This window comes from Python bivittatus, unplaced genomic scaffold (assembly GCF_059951505.1).
Source record: "Python bivittatus isolate LINGU-HERP-01145 unplaced genomic scaffold, Pbiv_v1 ctg000840_np1212, whole genome shotgun sequence".
Taxonomy (NCBI): domain Eukaryota; kingdom Metazoa; phylum Chordata; class Lepidosauria; order Squamata; family Pythonidae; genus Python; species Python bivittatus.
The window spans coordinates 31,392,080-31,411,148 of NW_028277113.1; the positions used below are offsets into that span (position 1 = coordinate 31,392,080).

General features: G+C 37.4%; 1 protein-coding gene across 2 annotated transcripts in view; it reads right to left on the minus strand.

Moving 5' to 3' along the window:
• The window catches only part of VAPA (VAMP associated protein A), a 49,014-nt gene that overhangs the window by 16,263 nt on the left and 13,682 nt on the right, over positions 1–19,069 (minus strand). For both annotated transcript variants that reach the window (XM_088130939.1, XM_088130938.1), the window contains exons 2-3: positions 7,981–8,133; positions 380–483 (exon numbers count right to left, since the gene is read on the minus strand). In XM_088130939.1, the coding sequence (XP_087987065.1) occupies positions 380–483; positions 7,981–8,133 (257 nt within the window). The remainder of the gene's footprint in view (positions 1–379; positions 484–7,980; positions 8,134–19,069) is intronic.

The following is a 19,069-nucleotide window of genomic DNA, read 5'->3' on the forward strand; positions in this document are numbered from 1 at the left end:
ATCAGCCATTTTGTAGTGATCCTCATGACAGTCTCAAATATTCAGGTATGTCAATACAGTAGATTCAAAATTGTTGAAGCTCCTCAAACAAAGTACTGAAAACACTAAAGCTGCTGCAAGAAAGAATGCTTTTCCCCCCAAAACAGAAGCCATCCCAATTGCCCTACTTCGTCTCTAAATGGAATGAACATTTGAAATCTTTCTCAGATATTATTTATCTGCCACTTTTTTAAAGCTAGTGAAACAGATTCAGAGAAGTTGGAAAACCTTTGAGATATATGAAACAAAAGGAAGCCCAAGGAGGCTGATTTCAAAAAGCCAGAGAAAGAATTCACACCTGTCCGTTTACTAAAAATTGAAATTGTAGATATTTACGTACCACTGCTTCCATATCTGTAATGTTTGGAGGGGCAAAGATCGTCTGTACCATAAACTTATGTTTACTCTTCTCATTTGGATCATAGTCAAAAGGCTGTAACATAACTGCATAATAGACAAAGTTTGTATTATATAAAAGTATGCAAACTTTTTCTTGTGAACGTTTTAGTATATTGGAAACTCAGAAAGTACTGTGTGTAGTTTGAATTTTTTTCAATAATCAAATTCTTCTATTTATTACAAATCAGTTGACCCTTATTTCCTCATAACAAGCTACACTGTAATTTGAAAAATAAGGTGTTATCTCAAATAATTGTCCTTTTTCTTTTAACAATTTCTACTCTGAAATGAATATAAATTTAGAACAGACACATAATATGAAGTTCCATTAAGAAATGGGGAGATTTTGTTAGATATTGTATTTAATGTTCTGAAGTTCATTAAAGATCATCAATAAATCTCAAATTAGATTCCAAAAAGGTTTGCATTTTTTCTATTGAGGGTAGAATGTACCAGTCACTCTGCTGACAAATGCAGGGTGATGGAGAAAAGGAGAATCTTATTACATAAACAGAACTAAAAACATATTACATGGATGCAGCCTTTTAGCACGCATTTTATAAAGGGCCTGAGTTGTACTACTTCTCAGCCAGTTTATTTACTTTATACAACAATGTACACTTGTTGTTCTGATTAACAATTAGAAAGCAATGTAAAATAGAACAAAATACTCTCCCTCCCAAAAGCCCAAGCAGCTTCAACAGATAAAAATCAGAGTTCATATAATAATATAAACAGTTGCCTAAACAGGATAAATTTTGCCCTGCAGAAAGTATTACTCCTGGTTCATATATAATGATTAAGAAACAATCAAATGTAATTATTTTGGCTTGTCTGAAAGCATCTATTGTAAATCATGGTTTATTTATTGGGATTAGTTCACATACCACACTGAGCCAAAACTAAACAATTCACATTATAACTTTGCATTATCTGACAAGTCAAGTAAGGAACCAACTGACCCTTCCAATGCAAAAAATATTACTCATAATGTTATAATTATTAGATGAACTCACCTAGCAAGGCACTAGCCATTCATGCCCTCAATATTACTAGTGCTTTCTTCTAAAAATCCCACTGGCTAGTAAGCTAGCTTAAATGCTACAACTAGTTTCAATTCCTCCTCATGAGAAGGGAAGAACACATAAAGCGATAGGTACTGCTACATGGGGCCCTTGAATAACATTACTTAAGCAGGGTATATGCTGCATATATATTAAGGGAAGATGAACATGGTTTTAAAATTGGAAGAAGAAACATCAATAACTTGCGCTCTACTGATGACACTACACTGATAGACAAAAAATGCAAAAGATCTGCAAGTCCCAGTACTAAATCAAAGAGCACAGTGGAAAAATGGGACTAAAATTAAATATAAAGAAGACCAATCTAATGACAACAGATAGAACAACCAGCCTTAGAACTGACAATGAAGATTTTGAAGTGATGGACAGCTTCTGCCTTTTAGGGTCAACCATCAACAGTAAAGGAACAAGCAGTCAAGAAATAAGCCTCAGACTAGCACTTGGTAGAGCAGCCACGAAGGCCTTAGAAAAGATATTCAGATGACATGATGTGTCTATGCCTACAAAGATCAGAATCATGCAAACCATGGTATTTATTCCCTATGACACTCAATGGAAATGAAAGTTGGACTTTAAAGAAGCAGGATAGGAAGAGTATTGACGCCTTTGAACTTTGGTGTTGGAGAAGATTCCTGAGAATACTGTGAACAGCCAAGAAAACAAACCGATGGATCATTAAACAAATCAACCCAGGTACTACTTTGTACCTTCTTCTCTCTCGCCAACTCCACAATCAATTCGCTGGTTTAAAATATGGACTACAAATGCAAAACTATGATGAGAATGAGGCTCAGTATGCTCCCTCAATAGGACAATTATTCCCTTATTCAGTTTCCTCACACACTCTACACAGAGGATACAACTTTGGCATTTATGGACTCACAAAAAAAATTCCATCTCTCCATCCTCCTATTAAATAGGGGACAGCTCCAGTCAGCAGAATTCATTTGAAGTACCCATTATCCTTTTACAGCTGCTCTTTATACAGAAGAGTTCTAATACGTTGAACCTGATGTATTTATCTTGATTAAGTTCTGTCTACTTTGCCTATCTAATTTCAACTGTTTTACCTGAATTAGATTTTCTCTGCCTGGAACTGACCTTGCCAGATTGACAGTGGCTTCCCCTGTGAGCCTTAGATAGCTACAAAAATGGTGGATAGGGTGGAGGGAAGAATGCTAAATGCATTCACTCATAATTATCATGCTAACTTTAGCCCACTCATCTTAAATATTTCAACAGGAATAGACAAAGATGTTTTATTTTTGTCAATGACAAGTTCAAGGACATCTGCCATAATTTAGTAAAATAGAATTGATATTTTTGTTTTATGATTTAAGTTAGAATGCTGAACAAAAACAAAAACAAAAACTCTATTCCACTTTAACTAAAGAGCACTGCCCATGGGAGGAAACATGTAATGTACTACAAAAAGAGAACAAAAGATAACATAGATGCTAATTTTTATATTATAAAATGTCTTCATTAATCTCTGAATATAAAACTATTTTTTTAGAAAAACTAAAATATTAAGGCAGCTATAGTAGAAAAACATTAAATCACAGTACACTATCCAGAATAATTCTTTTCCTATTTCAAGGATTAAGAAAATGTTAGTGGCACCACCTTGTGGATTTGCACAGAACGATGATGAAGCACTAGCAGGATTATAATGTATTTGCCTGAAAGGAAGACAATTCTGAATTTAAAGTGATCTCGCCAAAAGGAACATAAGGTTAAGAAATTATAAATTCAGACAAAAGTTTTGGCAATGCACAGCTTCCCTTTCTTGTCATCCTAAAGGCTGCCAATTCCAGCAGAAACAGAAGCTGGAAATTCCTAGTCCCAATAAATGTATGCAAATGACAACCTGTTTATGAGTGGATATATGTATATCTGCATATATATTTGTCATAAACACTCCAGAAAAGTTCACTGCCAAATTATATTTTTATGTTTATTTTTGTTTGTGTGTGTGTGTGTATACACACACACATTTTATATATATATATATATATATATATATATATATATATATATATATATGAAAAATCCCAGCTCATACCTACCTTGCCACTTACCAGTAGGGGTCCTTGGACAAAGACCCCCTAATGCTTCACCTGCCTACCTCAAATATGAGAGTGACATGAACTAAGAGAGTCATGCAGACTTGGACGTCACCTGGATTAACAAGGTCTGCGTCAGATATTGGGGAACCAGGACAATCTGACAATAAGTGGGCTACTGGAACAAACCATACATGGATGAGAAAGAGAACCTGGCATTGATGGAATGCTACTACAACAGCAGACCTAATGAGAAGGGATATATGAAATATATGAGGGAACTATGGATGGACAGAAGACTTACATCCACACTGAGAAGCAGCTAGTGACCCAACACTTCAACACAGTGAAGAGGAAGCTGCTCTCACAACCTGAGATAGACCAATCCCACATTACATCCTGGATTCAAGAAGACCCAGAAGAACCACTGAATGTGCAGCCAACACCTGAAGCTGGAACATCACTGTCACCCCCTCCATTACAGAGCACAACAGCTGATATGAGGCATAAGATCATGGATAAACTAGCTACAGTCAACCCTCAAGACCAATTACCAAGGCTCAGTGGAGAATTATCATCAGAAAGTATGCTAGAAGATACTAATAGAGCCCTCGTGACAATCCCTACTACCATCATAACTCAAATCAATTAACTGGTGCCTGGAGATGCCTGGCTACACGATCAAGAAGAACAGCAGTACATACCTTCCCTGGAAAATGAGGTTGGAGACTAAGGTCAAGGCAATTCAGAGAGAAGTTAGTCAGCTGGTGGAATTACAGAACGGTGTGGAGATTAAGGATAAGACTCCGCTACTGAAAAAATACAAGGGCCTGACTCTACCCGAAGCCCTAAAGACTGCTAAATAAAGACTCACAGCACTGGCTACCAGGCTAAGGAAATACACTAGAGAAGCAGAGGCCAAGAATATAAATGACCTGTTCTCCAAAGAATCATCCAAGGTGTACTCCCAACTGCAGTGCACCAACAACAGAAACTGAATAGTACTGGAAGAATATATGGGAGAAAGAGAAGACACATAACACCACAAAGTGGCTGCAGGACCTAAGAGCAGACCACAGCAATTTCCCAGAACAGGAACCAGTCACCATCACAGTAGCAGACATCCAACAGTGGGTCAAGAACATGAAGAGCTGGACAGCACCTGGCCCAGACATGATCCACACCTACTGGCTAAAGAAACTAACAGCAGTACATGAACACCTAGCAGCATTGATGAACCAGTTGCTAGCAGCAGGCTCCCACCCAGACTGGCTAACACAAGGGAGGACAGTGCTGATCATGAAAGAGCCCCACAAGGGAACAGCAAACTACTGGCCAATAACCTGCCTCTCCACAACATGGAAAGGTCTATCAGGCATCATAGCCACCAAGCTACAAGACCATATGGGCATTGGGAACAACACCAGAGGCTCAAAACACTAGTTGCTCATAGACAGAGCAGTTGCATGAGTTTCAAGGTCCAGAGAGACCAATCTTAGCATAGCCTGGATTGACTACAGGAAAGCTTATGACTCAATGCCACACACATGAATCTGTGAATGCCTGGCACTATACAAACTCAACAGGACACTAAGGACCTTCCTCAAGAACTCAATGGGACTGTGAAAGACAACACGGGAAATCAGCTCAAGACAGCTCGCACAAGTGGCCATCAAGTGCAACATACACCAAGGTGATGTATTGTCCCCACTGCTGTTCTGCATAGGCTTGAACCCCCTTAGCCAGATAATCGCAAGGACTGGATACGGGTACATGTTAAAAGTGGAACTACCATCAGCCACATCCTCTACATGGATGACATCAAGCTGTATGCTAAGAGTGAATGAGACATCACTGATCCACCTGACATGGATCTACAGAGGACACCGGGATGTCATTTGGACTGGAGAAGCGTGGGCGGTTGGTAGTAAAGAGAGGGAAGGTAGTTAAGACTGATGGGGTGGAACTACCAGTGGGCCACATAGAAGACATACAGACCAGTTATAGGTACCTTGGTATCCCACAGTCACATGGGAACCACAATGTGGAGGGAAGGAAGACAGCAAAATCCAAGTACCACCAAAGGATAAGACTGGTCCTTAAGAGGCAGCTCAATGGGAAGAACAAGATCCAGGCCATCAACACTTATGACCTGCCAGTCATCAGATACCCTGCCAATATAGTGAGCTGGCCAAAGGAGGAGATGGAGGCTGCTGATGTGAAGAGCCGGAAGCTCCTCACAATGTATGGAGGTTTCCACGCCAAGTCAAACACCCAGAGACTGTACACCAGCCAGAAAGAGGGTGGGCAGAGTCTGGTGAGTGTCAAACCCACTGTCCTGGATGAAACCCAGAGCATCCAGGAGTACATCAGTAAGATCACATCCAAAGATGAGCTGCTGAGAGAATGCCTGAGGCAGCAGCAGACATGGGAGGAAGTTCAAATGGAGGAAGTACCATGGCAAGACAAGACCCTGCATGGCATGTACCATCAACAGATAGCTGAGGTGGCTGACATTGAGAAATCCTATCAGTGGCTGAAAAGGGCTGGACTAAGACTGCACTAAGGCACTGCACTAAGACTGCACTAAGGCACTGATCATAGCAGCACAAGAACAGGCACTAAGCACCAGATCCATAGAAGCAGGGGTCTACCACACTAGACAGGACCCAAGGTGCAGATTGTGCACAGAAGTCTCAGAGACAACCCAACACATGGTGGCAGGGTATAAGATGCAGACAGGAACAGCATACACTGAATGGCACAACCAAGTAGCTGGCACTGTGTACAGGAACATCTGCACTGTACATGGGCTAGACCCTCCCAAGTCCAGATGGGAGATTCCACAGAAGATTGTGGAGAATAACAGGGTAAGATCCTGTAGGGCATCCAGACTGACAGGCAGGTACTGGCCAATCAACCAGACATCGTGGTAGCAGACAAGGACCAGAAGACAGTGGTGGTGATAGATGTAGCAGTGTCAAGTGACAGCAACATCAGAAAGGAGTATGAGAAGCTGGAGAAATACCAGGGTCTGAAGGAGGAACTAGAGAGAATGTGGAAAGTAAAGGCCAAAGTGGTCCCAGTGGTGGTAGGAGCAATTGGGGCTGTGACTTCTAAGCTGGGAGAGTGGCTCCAACAGATCCCAGGAACGACATCAGAGCTCTCTGTCCAGAAGAGTCCAGTGCTAGGAACAGCTAAGATACTGCGCAGAACCCTCAAACTCCCAGGCCTCTGGTAGAGGACCTGAGATTGAGGAAGACACATATCACCCAAAGGGATGAGAGGGGATTTTTTTTTTAATTTAATTAATTCCTGTAAAATTATAATTGCCTGTAAAATAAGACATCCATTTTATAAAATCAATTGACCCCCTATCTGCCTATACCAACCATTCTCTCACACACAAGCAAACCATTCTCAACATAGACACATGTAAGTACACACACAGATTTTCCTCCCTCCTTTCCTCCAGAGGAAGAAAAAAAAATTGAGAGGAAGGTAAGAGGAAGGGGCAGCTGCACTAAAAAGGGAAAAAAAGAAGGGGAAGAAAAACTGGATAGACGTAAGAGAGGAGGGGGTATAAAGGAAAGGAAAAGAAGAGATATTTGTTTGGTTAAATGTACCGGGCAAGCAGTCCATCTCAACCCTCAGCCCAGTGATTTCTAATTTTCTTAGTGAATGTAAAATGGTCCCCCCAATTCACAATTAATTATTTGGGGGATATAACCCTCATTATATCAAGTAAATACGGTAACATGAAAAAAATATTTATTATCCTGGTAGATTTTCTTCTTCATGAAGATGAAAGAGAAGTTATTTTCAACAAAGCAATCCTAATGGGTGGCAGGCAATGAAGGGTTCACTATAAGGAAGGCAGAAGGTGGGTATCTGTATCTTTCTTTAAACCTTTCTTCCCTGCTCGTTCTATTTGGAATTAATTATATCAAAACTAGATTAGTTTTCTTTAGAGCTTTGGTGAGGTACAAGGTGAATGAAGTGGCTTTGAGTGCTGTATAACCATGGCCTCCTATTAATCTACACTTATTCTGAAGTAAATACACCAAAGTTTCACAGATGGAATAGAAGCGAAGTGTTCTGTTGGTCCACATAAATTTATAGAGAAGAAGGTCTCCAGTATCCAGTACTCTAGCTAACCCTCCCCACAAAAAATTAGGAGTATCTTCTTAATCATCCTATTAGGCAGAATATAAGTAGTATAAATGTTAACAAATAATATTTTTGTTTCAACTGATATTTTAAAAGGATTCAATTAATAAGTAGAGAGTATTATTTATTAGCTTTTAATTATGCACTTCTTCCTAAATATTCAGTACCATTTACAAATGAAAAAAGCCAAAAAAGGAAACGTTTATATTTAATATTTTTACCTGATACAGTTACTGAAGTTCCTGGGTCAATAATTCCACTATTTGGCCGCACACAGTATCGACGAGGTGCTGTAGTCTTTACCTTAAAGCATACTTTTCTGTCAGATGGATTTCGTAGTTTAAGATTTGTAGTGACTACATCTGTGAAAGGACCTGTGAAAAATTTCAAGGATTATTTTTAGGAATTAATTCTTAAAATGTTGACAAAATGAAAAATCCATAACCATACTTAGAAGATAACAGAATGTGACTAGTTAGTATGCTTTTTTAAAAAGTGTTTCAATTCATATTTCAGTGCTTGTGCTATCATTTCTTCCTATGCTTACAAAAATAGGGAAACTTCTTTTTCAGTGGTTCTCACTTTCATATAAGTCCTATCAATCACTCTGTTGAAGAACCTGAGTCCCACCAAAATAGAAACAAACTACTTTTTCCAAGAAAGACATATATGCTTTTGTCTTATATAATGACATAATTACATATATGTAATAAGAAATGCATTTTCTTATTATATTTACCAGTTACAGTAATTTTAAGAACATTAACAATTGCTATCATATTGCTGACAATACTGCTATAACTGTACAATAATGAGTAAGAACTAATTGGGACTAAAATGGTGTTTTTCACTGTGGTAGCAATCTTCCCTTAGGTCAAAATGGAACAGAAGAACAAGTAACGGGAGAAAGGGAGAGCTATCTAGTACAAAAGTATTTTCGTTCCTAAACCCAACATTCTCAGAGGAAACTACAGACCAAGGCTCCTGGAAACACTCTATGGAGATGCTCAGTTCCTATGCCTCAATAAACTCAACTGGAGACTAGGAGCTCTACCCTTTTCCCTTAGAAAGGTTCTTTGCTAATGTGAGAAAGTTAGTGTATCCAACATAGACTATTTCTGAGTATTACCAGAAATGTGCAGAATCAATATAATTTTAGAGGACTACTTCCTTCCACTATATCCCATCAAGAACAACAACAAAAAGAAGTTATGAAATGACCTTCCATTTGCATAACTGCATAATGTCAAGTGTGCTGAAGCCATGGAAAAGATAAGTGTTAAGAATCTTCACAAATTCTGCCTTCCAACCCCTTTAGTCTGAGTATCTTCTCCTGGATTTTCATAGCAAAACAATTATTATCTAAAAATGGGGAAAGAATTTGGTATTTAATTTTACTTTCAGAAAGTTATCTCTCCAAGTGACCTCACAGAGGAGTAAGACATTTTTCTTATTTTAGAAAAAGAACTGCCTCTGTGAGTGATTTATTTATAAAATAAATATGGCCACCCAAGTTAAACAGCGCAACTCTGGACAGCATACCAAAAAACAACCAGAATAAAACAAGAATCAACAATAATAGTAATAGTAGTAGCCATTACACCAAAACCAACCAATGAGGAGGACTTATGATGGGTCCTCATAGTTGCGGTTGTCGCAGCATCCCTGCAGTCACGTAATCACGAGTGGGGTGCTTGGCATCCAGCTCACAATTATGTTATTGCAGTGTTCTGCCGTCATGTGATCCCATTTGCGACCTTCACTGCCAGCTTCTGACAAGCAAAGTCATTGGGGAAGCCAGTCAAGAGACAAGATTGACTTAAAGGACCATGACAATAACAGTAACAATACAGACATATTCTCCACACCACACAAACTCCTAAACTTTGCTTTTAACACCACTAGCCAAACTGGTACACATACCAGGCTCAGTTGGGCCATAACACTGAATTATAGTGTAGGATAAGCAGTCAAGAAATATGCTGCAGACAAGCATTCAGCAGAGCAGTCATAAAGGCCTTGGAAAAGATATTCAAATGCTGTGATGTGTCTATACCTACAAAGATCAGAATCATGCAGGCCATGGTATTCCCTGTCACACTCAATGGAAGCAAAAGTTGGACTTTAAAGAAGCAGGATAGGAAGAGTATTGATGCCTTTGAAGTTTAGTGTTGGAGAAGACTTCTGAGAATGCTATAGACAGCCAAAAAAACAAGCTGATGGATCACTGAACAAATCGACCAGAGTTCTCACTCAAGGCACAAATGACCACATTTAAATTATACTACTTCAGACACCTTATGCAAAGATCCAGCTCTCTGGAAAAGGCTCTAATGCTAGGAAAGATGGAAGTAAAGAAAAGAGGACAACCAGCAGCAAGGTGGATGGACTCAGCTATGGTGGCAATGAGTACACCATTGGGAAACTTGAAGGAACAGCTTAGGGATAGATAGTCATGGAGAAAATCTACCAATGTGGTCACTGGAAGTTGAAAATGACTTGATGGCACATAATCGATTGATCGATCAATCATTCAATCAGCAAGAGTGATTCTTAGACTAGCATGTTTTATCTCTTACCAATGCAAATGCAGTGAAGGACATCAAAAACCTCTGCTTCTTTTCATTTAACTGCAGTTTTGTATGTCAATCAAATACTAAACAGTGGAAATTAGGAAACATAATAAATTATTCACACACCTACACTTTTATAGTCCTTAAAATTAAGAATATGTGACCATTTATAGCAGAGGCCGAGACTGGCCAGGAAATTAGTTTTTCTAAATCACTATGAAAATATATTACTGTGGTTTGGATATCTATCATGGAATGCTTGTTGGGTTTTTTTATTACCTCCACTAGGGATAACAAAACCAAGCTTTATCAGGCTGATTAGAGTTAGGAATAATTTCATGATACCAGAGTAGCTTTCCTTAATTTGTGTAGCATACAAATTAAGGAAAACTACTCTTGTATCATACTAAGTGCTACCAACTCTATCTCACTGCACTCAAAACATGAAATTATTCTTAACTCACAGAAAGGAATCAAAGAAACAAACTGATGCCAAATCTCTGAAAGGAACTGAATATCACATGGCACATATTACTAAGTCTAAGATATAAAACCATGAGAAAGAATAAAATATATAAAAGTAGAGAAAAGGTTGAATCAACAAGCATTTTTAGACAATTGCTACCATTAATATAATGAGTATTTTGAGATTATATGCTCCAACATTTTTGGGCTAGTAGCACATTTTGATTTTGTTAACACACTGTGTGCTGGAGGGGTTATCTATTAAAGTACCATAAGGACACCAATTGAGCGGAATGTAGAATATTACAGCATATAATCCTTGTCCACGATACCCCCCATCTCCTGATTGTAACTTTGTTCTTTTCCAGGCAGGTGCTCAGCTTACTGTTTTTCAAAGGGACAAACAGATACTCTTGCAGAAACAGAATTGGACTGCAGTCACCCAACATTGTTATTGTTTAAGAAAACTCACATCAGGAGTCACACCAGAGATCTCAAATAACTGTCAGCTCAACCTACTTTATAGGGTTGTTAACATTAGGAAAAATGTTAACAAAAAGAGGAATTACTATTTATGCCACCTTGAGCTCCTAAATGAAAGGCAGGATCTAAATCTAACAAATAAATAAACACATTAAGTTTGTATGCAAATGATACCACTGTATGTTAAAAAGTCATTTTCAATTTCTTCAAATTCAAATTTCTTTCAAATTTCTTCAAATCTCCTTGATTTCCAAATCTATGTGTTTTTAGATTTGGAAATAATCTGAGCACACTAGTATTTCCAAGTATGACCTATGGAGAATGAATCATAATCCAATCTATTTTCTTTTTTAATGTTCGTAATACTTCACAGTACATATTATTTATTTATTTTATTTATATATCAAATTTGTCACCACTCATCTCATTAAAAAGCGACTCTGGGAGGTTTACAGAGGAGATTTACAGATTTCACACATACCAAAGCTTATCGTACTGCAAATATCCTCAAGATAGCAAACCTTTCCAAAGGAACTTCCACAAGGATCACATGGTATATTAACTAAGTCATGAATGTGATTAGTAAGTCATGTAAATGCACAAACCAGTCAGCACTGGGGCAGGAATTTAAATCAAAACAGCTCCAGATTGTTCAGTTGTGTTATACAAGTCCAAAAGAGAGGATTAATCTTCTCTTCTGATCATTTACATAGATGGAAGCCTACAGCAGAATTGGACATCTTTGGGTATTTCTCTCTCTTGTTTTATTCTTTCCAACCCAGGAAAATATTGAAAAGAAATTAAGTAAAAGAACTCCAGACTCTGTCCATCTGTCCATCAGCAGAATAATTCTCCAAAAACAGAACAGAATGGGACCACATTTGGTAGGGCTGAAGAAGTCAGTGAAAGAAAGTTTGATTTCAAACAGGTGAGAGCTACAGAGAAGAAAATCCAGAAAAATATTTCCCAACTTATCCCTGTGGCAAATAGTGACTTGGAATGGGACTGACAGACCCATTCTAAGCCCTGCTCCCTCTTGATCACATGATCCTGAATGGAGCATACACAGCCTGCCCTCTGCTTCCCAGTGCGCGCACATGCACAGAGAACACATATAGCTACCATGCTGATCTAGTAGGAAGGGATAAACAATAAGGAGGTCACCCAGAGGGGTTTATCAAAAACATTCCAATACCAGAACAGCCCCTGTCCTGATTACACCCTGAGTGACATACACACAGAAATACAAACAGGTAACACACACACACTCTTAGTCCCAGGTGTATGCGTGCATCCATGCATGCATGCATATACACACACACGACACACAAAAAATAAAGATGCCTCCTATGACTGCTGCTACCATGTCATGCATACTTTCTATTCCTTGTTTTTTTCCTATTTACATTTACTGCAGGTGCACAGGGAAGAGACTGAAATGCTGAAAAGAACCAAGAGGGGACATAGATCTTCCCTGACCTCTCTCTAACAGCCCCACCACCCAAAATAATAAAATAACAGTTTATTAAGCTTTTCAAAGGAAGGTCGGATGACTGTTCCTAATACAACTGGGATAGCTTTGGTTTCTGTGGATTCTGTCATTTTGTGCCCTGCGTTGCTGGGGCACTACCTTGGGAGAGTAGAATACTGAGTCATGTATGTCATGCAAACCCTCTTTGTTTTTCATTGTATGTTAACATTCAAAATATATGCCAGTATCCGAAGTCATAAAAATGTGTGCCCGAGAAGTGTATTCACACTGCCAGCATAACTGTTAAGTATGTTTCTTTATTAAATCTAACTTAAACACATAAAACATATTTAATTGCCAACAAGAGCTGCATATTTCACAGATCCTAATCAACAAAGTTCTATTAAATCTTAAAGACTAACACATTATACCATAGACTTTGGTAGACAACACCCCCTTTGGCCAATGCATTAAATGTTATCCTGAGATCCAAGTATATTCCCATGGGGAAGACTGTAGATACTTCAATCTTCCAGGTCATTCTGTCCCAGACTTTAAAGCATTTGAACAACAGTTTAAAAGCCAATTTCAGTTCAGAACAACTAAAGAATAATTCATCAAGAAATTCAACAATATCCTCTGTGGCTTGAACTATAACAGTGAATTATCATTTATCTTCACCAAGGCAAGAAAATGTCCATTATTAACTACTTTCTAAGAAAGGTCAGCATTAGTAATTTCAGAATTTCATTTACTTCTTTTAAAAATATAAAATTTCATGCGCCATGCCTTCTTTGTTAATCTACAAGACTTTTTAAATTGTTGTTTACTGGAATAAATAAACAACACTATTATACTGCTCTGGAAATCATTATAAATGTAAATAACATTCAAGTTTAATAACAGTGAGATGGATCCAAATATGCCCTACTAATTGTAGAAGGTCTTTTCCACTCATCAACGAAGTGGAAAATTTAATGAAAGATCACTGTATGAGAAAAATGATTCCAAATCCAGGTAATTTTTTCAGGGTGCCAGAGCTCTAAAACAAGATTTACCACAATCTCTTTTCAAGACTTTTTACTGAACTACAGTATTGCATATATGCACTGTAAGCTCAATCTACCTTGTATTTCCATAAACATTCATAGAATAGCACTACTGTAAAGATTTTCTTCTTTCACTCAGAGTTCACAGCTCTGCACAGCTGCATAGTACTGCAAACTACTCCAAGTTAATAATCCTCAATATATAGAATATATTTTCAGAAGTTGATGAAACCAATACAGTGCATGAAAGGGTGAAAAACTAACAGTGGGAAAATGGAGGCACAGTCATTGTGGAAAGAGTTGGAAAAGGACTGTCAAACAGCCCTAGTGATTACTGTTTCTCTAACAGAAGAAAGATTAACAGCATATCAATTAAAAATGGATACTGCAAAAACTGGATTTACTAATGACACCAAGTCTTACTAAAAACAAGCAGATAGTTCACTATGTACAGTCCACAAGCAATTTGCAAATCTAGATGGATAACTTGGAAGACCATGGGAAATGTTTGAATCTCTGATTTGACATCTGTTTCATCAGAGGAAGAGAACAATATACTAGTGTTTATAATACACGGATTGGCTAGGGTAATTCCAGTATATAGTTTCTTGTAGTACAGTGGTTAAGGTGTTGGACTAGAACCAGAAAGGCCCAGGTTCAAGTCTACCTTCAGCCATGGAAGCTCATTGGATGAGTTCTCTCTCTTCCATACCATCCTACCGCATAGGGTGGTTGTTGTGCAGAAAAAACAGAGGAGGATTTGATGAGCGGAGCTGGCGTCATGGCGGTACGGTGTGCGATCTTGAGCTCCCAAGATCGCAGCCGATATCTCCGGTGCTGGATGGTCCCAAAGGACCCAAACCGTCCTGTAGAGACGGTGATTATATAGGGCACGTCCTGTAGATCCCAGGGACACCGCAAAGTCCCTGGCTGATCCAGGAGAAGTCCCTAAAACCAGTGACGGAGCAGCAGCCATCAAGACTGCAAAAGCCGGGACAGCTCCAAAACGGAAGAAGAAAGACAAAGTGTATCAACCGGGTGAGATGGACTTTTACTATTTAACTTTTCTTAGAGAACACCCTAAGTAATTTAAAGAGAATTTTTTAAAGTGAAGAAAAGTGGGACTAAGCGGCGAGATCGAGCCTTTTAAAAAAAAAAAATCTTTAGTTTTTCAATTTTCCCTTTTTATTGGACTTGAATTTGGCAAAGTGTGTGTGTGTGGGTTTTTTTTATTCAACTGGACTGGCTTTTCTTTTCGATATTTAACAATTTTCGATTTCAAGCTTCTTTGGGATTAAGATTTCTTTTATTGCCTTAAGAAACATATTTTTCTTTTTTTTTTCTCTCTTCGGCTTTGGGAAATAGGGAAAACGGAGTGAAGAGAAAGTTAATGAAAGAAAGTAGCACTGCCATCTAGAGGCTTGGATATATTGTTTTTTTTTACTGTGAGTTGTTTTATCCATATTCAAGGACTTTGAGCTTTCTAAAAAGATAGTGGGATGTGCATGATAAACTGTTTATACAGGTGCCATCCGAACAACTATAAATAAGAAAGCGGAGTTGAAAGTGGATTTTGAAAATGTTTAAGATGGAAAGCTTGATTTAGTCACAAGAGCCTTGGATATTTAGTGGCAGTAGCTTACTTCTTGCTAGAAGTTTTGGGGGGTTTTTTCTACCCTCCCTTTAGCTGGATTTTCAAAGAGACTTAGCCTTTTTTTTCCTTTCCTTTTCTTTTTTTATTTGTATATTATTGGATTAAGGTAGACAAGTGCCTGAAGATTTTTTCCCCTTTCCCTTCTTTTCCTGTTTCCTTTTTCCCTTTTTGCTTTTTATTTTTATCTTTTGGAGTAGTAGCTGTGGTTTTTGCCTTTTTTCTTTCCTCCTTTTCTCTTTTCTGCAGTTTCAAGCACCAAGATGAGCAGGAAAATAAAAGCCCCAACTTCATCAACATCAGTAGTTTCCTCCTCACCACCTGGGAGACAACGCTCAATCCAGACAATGATACAATATGAAAAAGAGATGGAAGTGACATTGCAGGCAATTATGCAAGAAATCCAGAAGATTGGAAAGAGGACGGAGAATATTGAGCATAGAATTGAAAAGACAGATGAAAGTATACAACAGATGATGATAAAATATGAGGAGAGATTCAAGAAAATCGAAGATGAAGACATACAAAGATATAAGAAAATTGGAGATATCGATACCTGATTGAGTGAAGTCGAAAAAGGCAGGAGTGAACTACTAGGATGGGAAATTGATAAATCAGAATACTATTTGAGATTTCAAAATATAGAGGAAGAAAAAGGTGAAAATCTCGCGGAAACAATGACAGAAATATTGGCAGAAGCATTGGAGATAACTAAAGAGAAGATGATGGACGGGATGGATGAAATTTTTCGTGTTTACACAAGATATGCAATGAGAAATAAACTACCAAGAGAAGTACATATAAGATTTACCAAAAAAACTATTAAGGCACAGATACTTCAGGTGGCAAGAGAGAAAACACTAAAGTACAAAGACAAAGAAATTGTAGTCCTGAAGCAGGTGCCAAGAAGAGTAAGAGACATAAGAAGGCAATACTCATTCTTGACTAAAGAGCTACTCAAAAGAGGAGTAAACTACAGATGGCTGATTCCAGAAGGTCTCTTGTTTACCTGGCAGGAACAAAGACAAAGAGTTGATACAGTCCAAAAAGCAGAGCTATTTTATTCAGAATTTTTCAGAGGAAAAGAAGAAGACACACAAAAGGAAGAATCGTTAATTGAGTTTCAAGAAGAATGTGTGGTAGTAATTGAAAAAGAAAAAGAAGAAAGTGTGGTAGATGGTGTTCCCAGAGAGCAACGAGAAGATCTACTAGAGCAATTAAACCCTCGTACAAAGCCTAACATGGAGGAAAGAAAATTGATTGTGATCAATATAAATGGACTCAATTTAGCTACTAAAAGAAGGAAAGTATTCCATAAATTAGAGAAGTTAAAGTTTGATATAATTTGTCTGCAAGAAGTACACATAAAAAAACAACATGAATACTTGCTGCAGCAAAAAAAATTAGGTAAATTATTTACTTCTCTGACACAATGTAAAAAAAGAGGTGTGGTCTTATATATTAGAGATACAATGCTGGCAGAACAAATTTATGCAGATGATGATGGAAGGATAATAATGTTAAAACTCTTTTAATTGCAATTTATGCTCCCAATGACAACCAAGAAGAATTTTATAGGAAATTACATATGAAAATAGTTGAATTGGACTATGCTAATATTTGTACGATGGGAGATGTCAATGGAATAATTAATGATCAATTGGATTACAAAACAAAGAAATCGACAAAGAGAACTAGGAAGACACTGCCAAAATCCTTCCTTCGAATGATAGAAGAAATAAATTTGAAAGATGCATGGAGAGAAAGAAATCCGGCAAATAAGCAATACACTTTTTATTCAAACAGACATGCATCTTGGTCTAGAATTGATATGGTATGGATGTCAGCGGACTTATTTGCCAACATTCGAGAAATTGAAATACAAACAAGTACTTGGGCCGACCACAACCCAATGGTAGTTATCTGGAAAGGACAACGGAAGAGATCTAGATGGACTTTAAATAATAGGATACTAAAAGAAAAAAATCTTAAACAGAAAATAGAGAAAGAACTTGCCTTCTTTTTTAAGGAAAATAAAAAAGAGGATATATCATTACAGAATCTTTGGGACACAATGAAGGCCTATACAAGAGGTTTAATAATAGATTATACAAGGAAAAGAAACATAATGCAGAAAAAGACCTTTAAATATTGGAGGATGACCATAAAAAACTGGAAGAAGAGTTACAGAAATCCCTGCAAAAAAAAGATATTAAAGCTAAAATGGATTTAATTAAACATAAAATGGGACTAATGGAAAAGGAGGAACTAGCACAAAAAATCAGAAGCGCTAAACAGAACTACTTTGAAGATGCAAATAAACCAGGCAGATGGCTAGCTTATAAACTGAGAAAGGAGAGAGAATCAAAAAGGATTAATCAATTGATAAATGAAGAAGGACAGATCTGCTTTGGTAATGAGGACAAGAAAAAAATTATACAAGATTACTATGGAAAATTGTACTACCAAGAGAATGTTCAAGAAGAAGAAGTAAGACAATATTTACAGAAAGCGAAATTACCCCAGATACCTAAAGATATTGAAATAATGTTAGAGGGCAATATAACTATGATGGAACTAACAGAAGCTTTAAAAAAGCAGAACGTTGGGAAAGCTCCAGGTCCAGATGGGCTGCCAGTGGAATTCTACAAAACTTTCCAGGAAATATTGAGCCTCCAACTATTGGAAGTTATGAATGAAGTTATGACAAAGAAGAGGATACCTAAAACATGGACTGAAGCATACATTACACTTATACCAAAGGAGGACACTGACCCGCAACAGGTTAAAAATTATATACCTATATCTCTATTAAATTCAGATTATAAAATTTTTGCTTCAATTTTGGCAGAAAGACTGAAAAGATATTTAAATAATGTTATTCATGCCGATCAAAACGGATTTCTGCCAAAGAGACAAATTAAAAACAATATGAGAGTAATTCTGGACACTTTGGAATATGAGGCACACCCTGAAAAGCAAATGGCCTTGATATTTTTAGACGCACAAAAAGCCTTTGACAAAGTGAGTTGGCGATTTATGTTATTGCAATTGGCACAAATGGGCTTTGGTAAAAATTTTACTCAAGCCATTGAAACAATATACCATAAGCAGACTGCAAAGGTCATGATAAACAGAGATTTAACAGAACAGATAGACATAACAAAAGGGACGAGACAAGGCTGTCTACTATCGCCCCTGTTGTTTGTTTTAACATTAGAAGTGTTGAATAGGAATATAAGAGAAGAGAAAGAAATAAAAGGAATGAAAATCAAAAAGGAAGAGTACAAATTGCAAGCTTTTGCGGATGACCTAGTATTTATACTAGAGGATCCATTGGAAACACCATCCAAATTAATTGAAAAGATAGAAGAATATGGAAAAGTAGCAGGTTTAAAAATAAATAAAGATAAAACAAAGATATTAACAAAGAATATGTTAGCAAGGCGAAAGAAAGAACTGGAAGAAGTCCTAGAAATACAGGTCACAAACAGGGTTAAATACCTAGGGATATATATTACACCAAGATGTAGTACACTGAAGGAGGATAATTATGTTAAACTCAAACGACAGATCGCAACAGATTTGACAAAATGGGAGAACTTACAATTATTATAA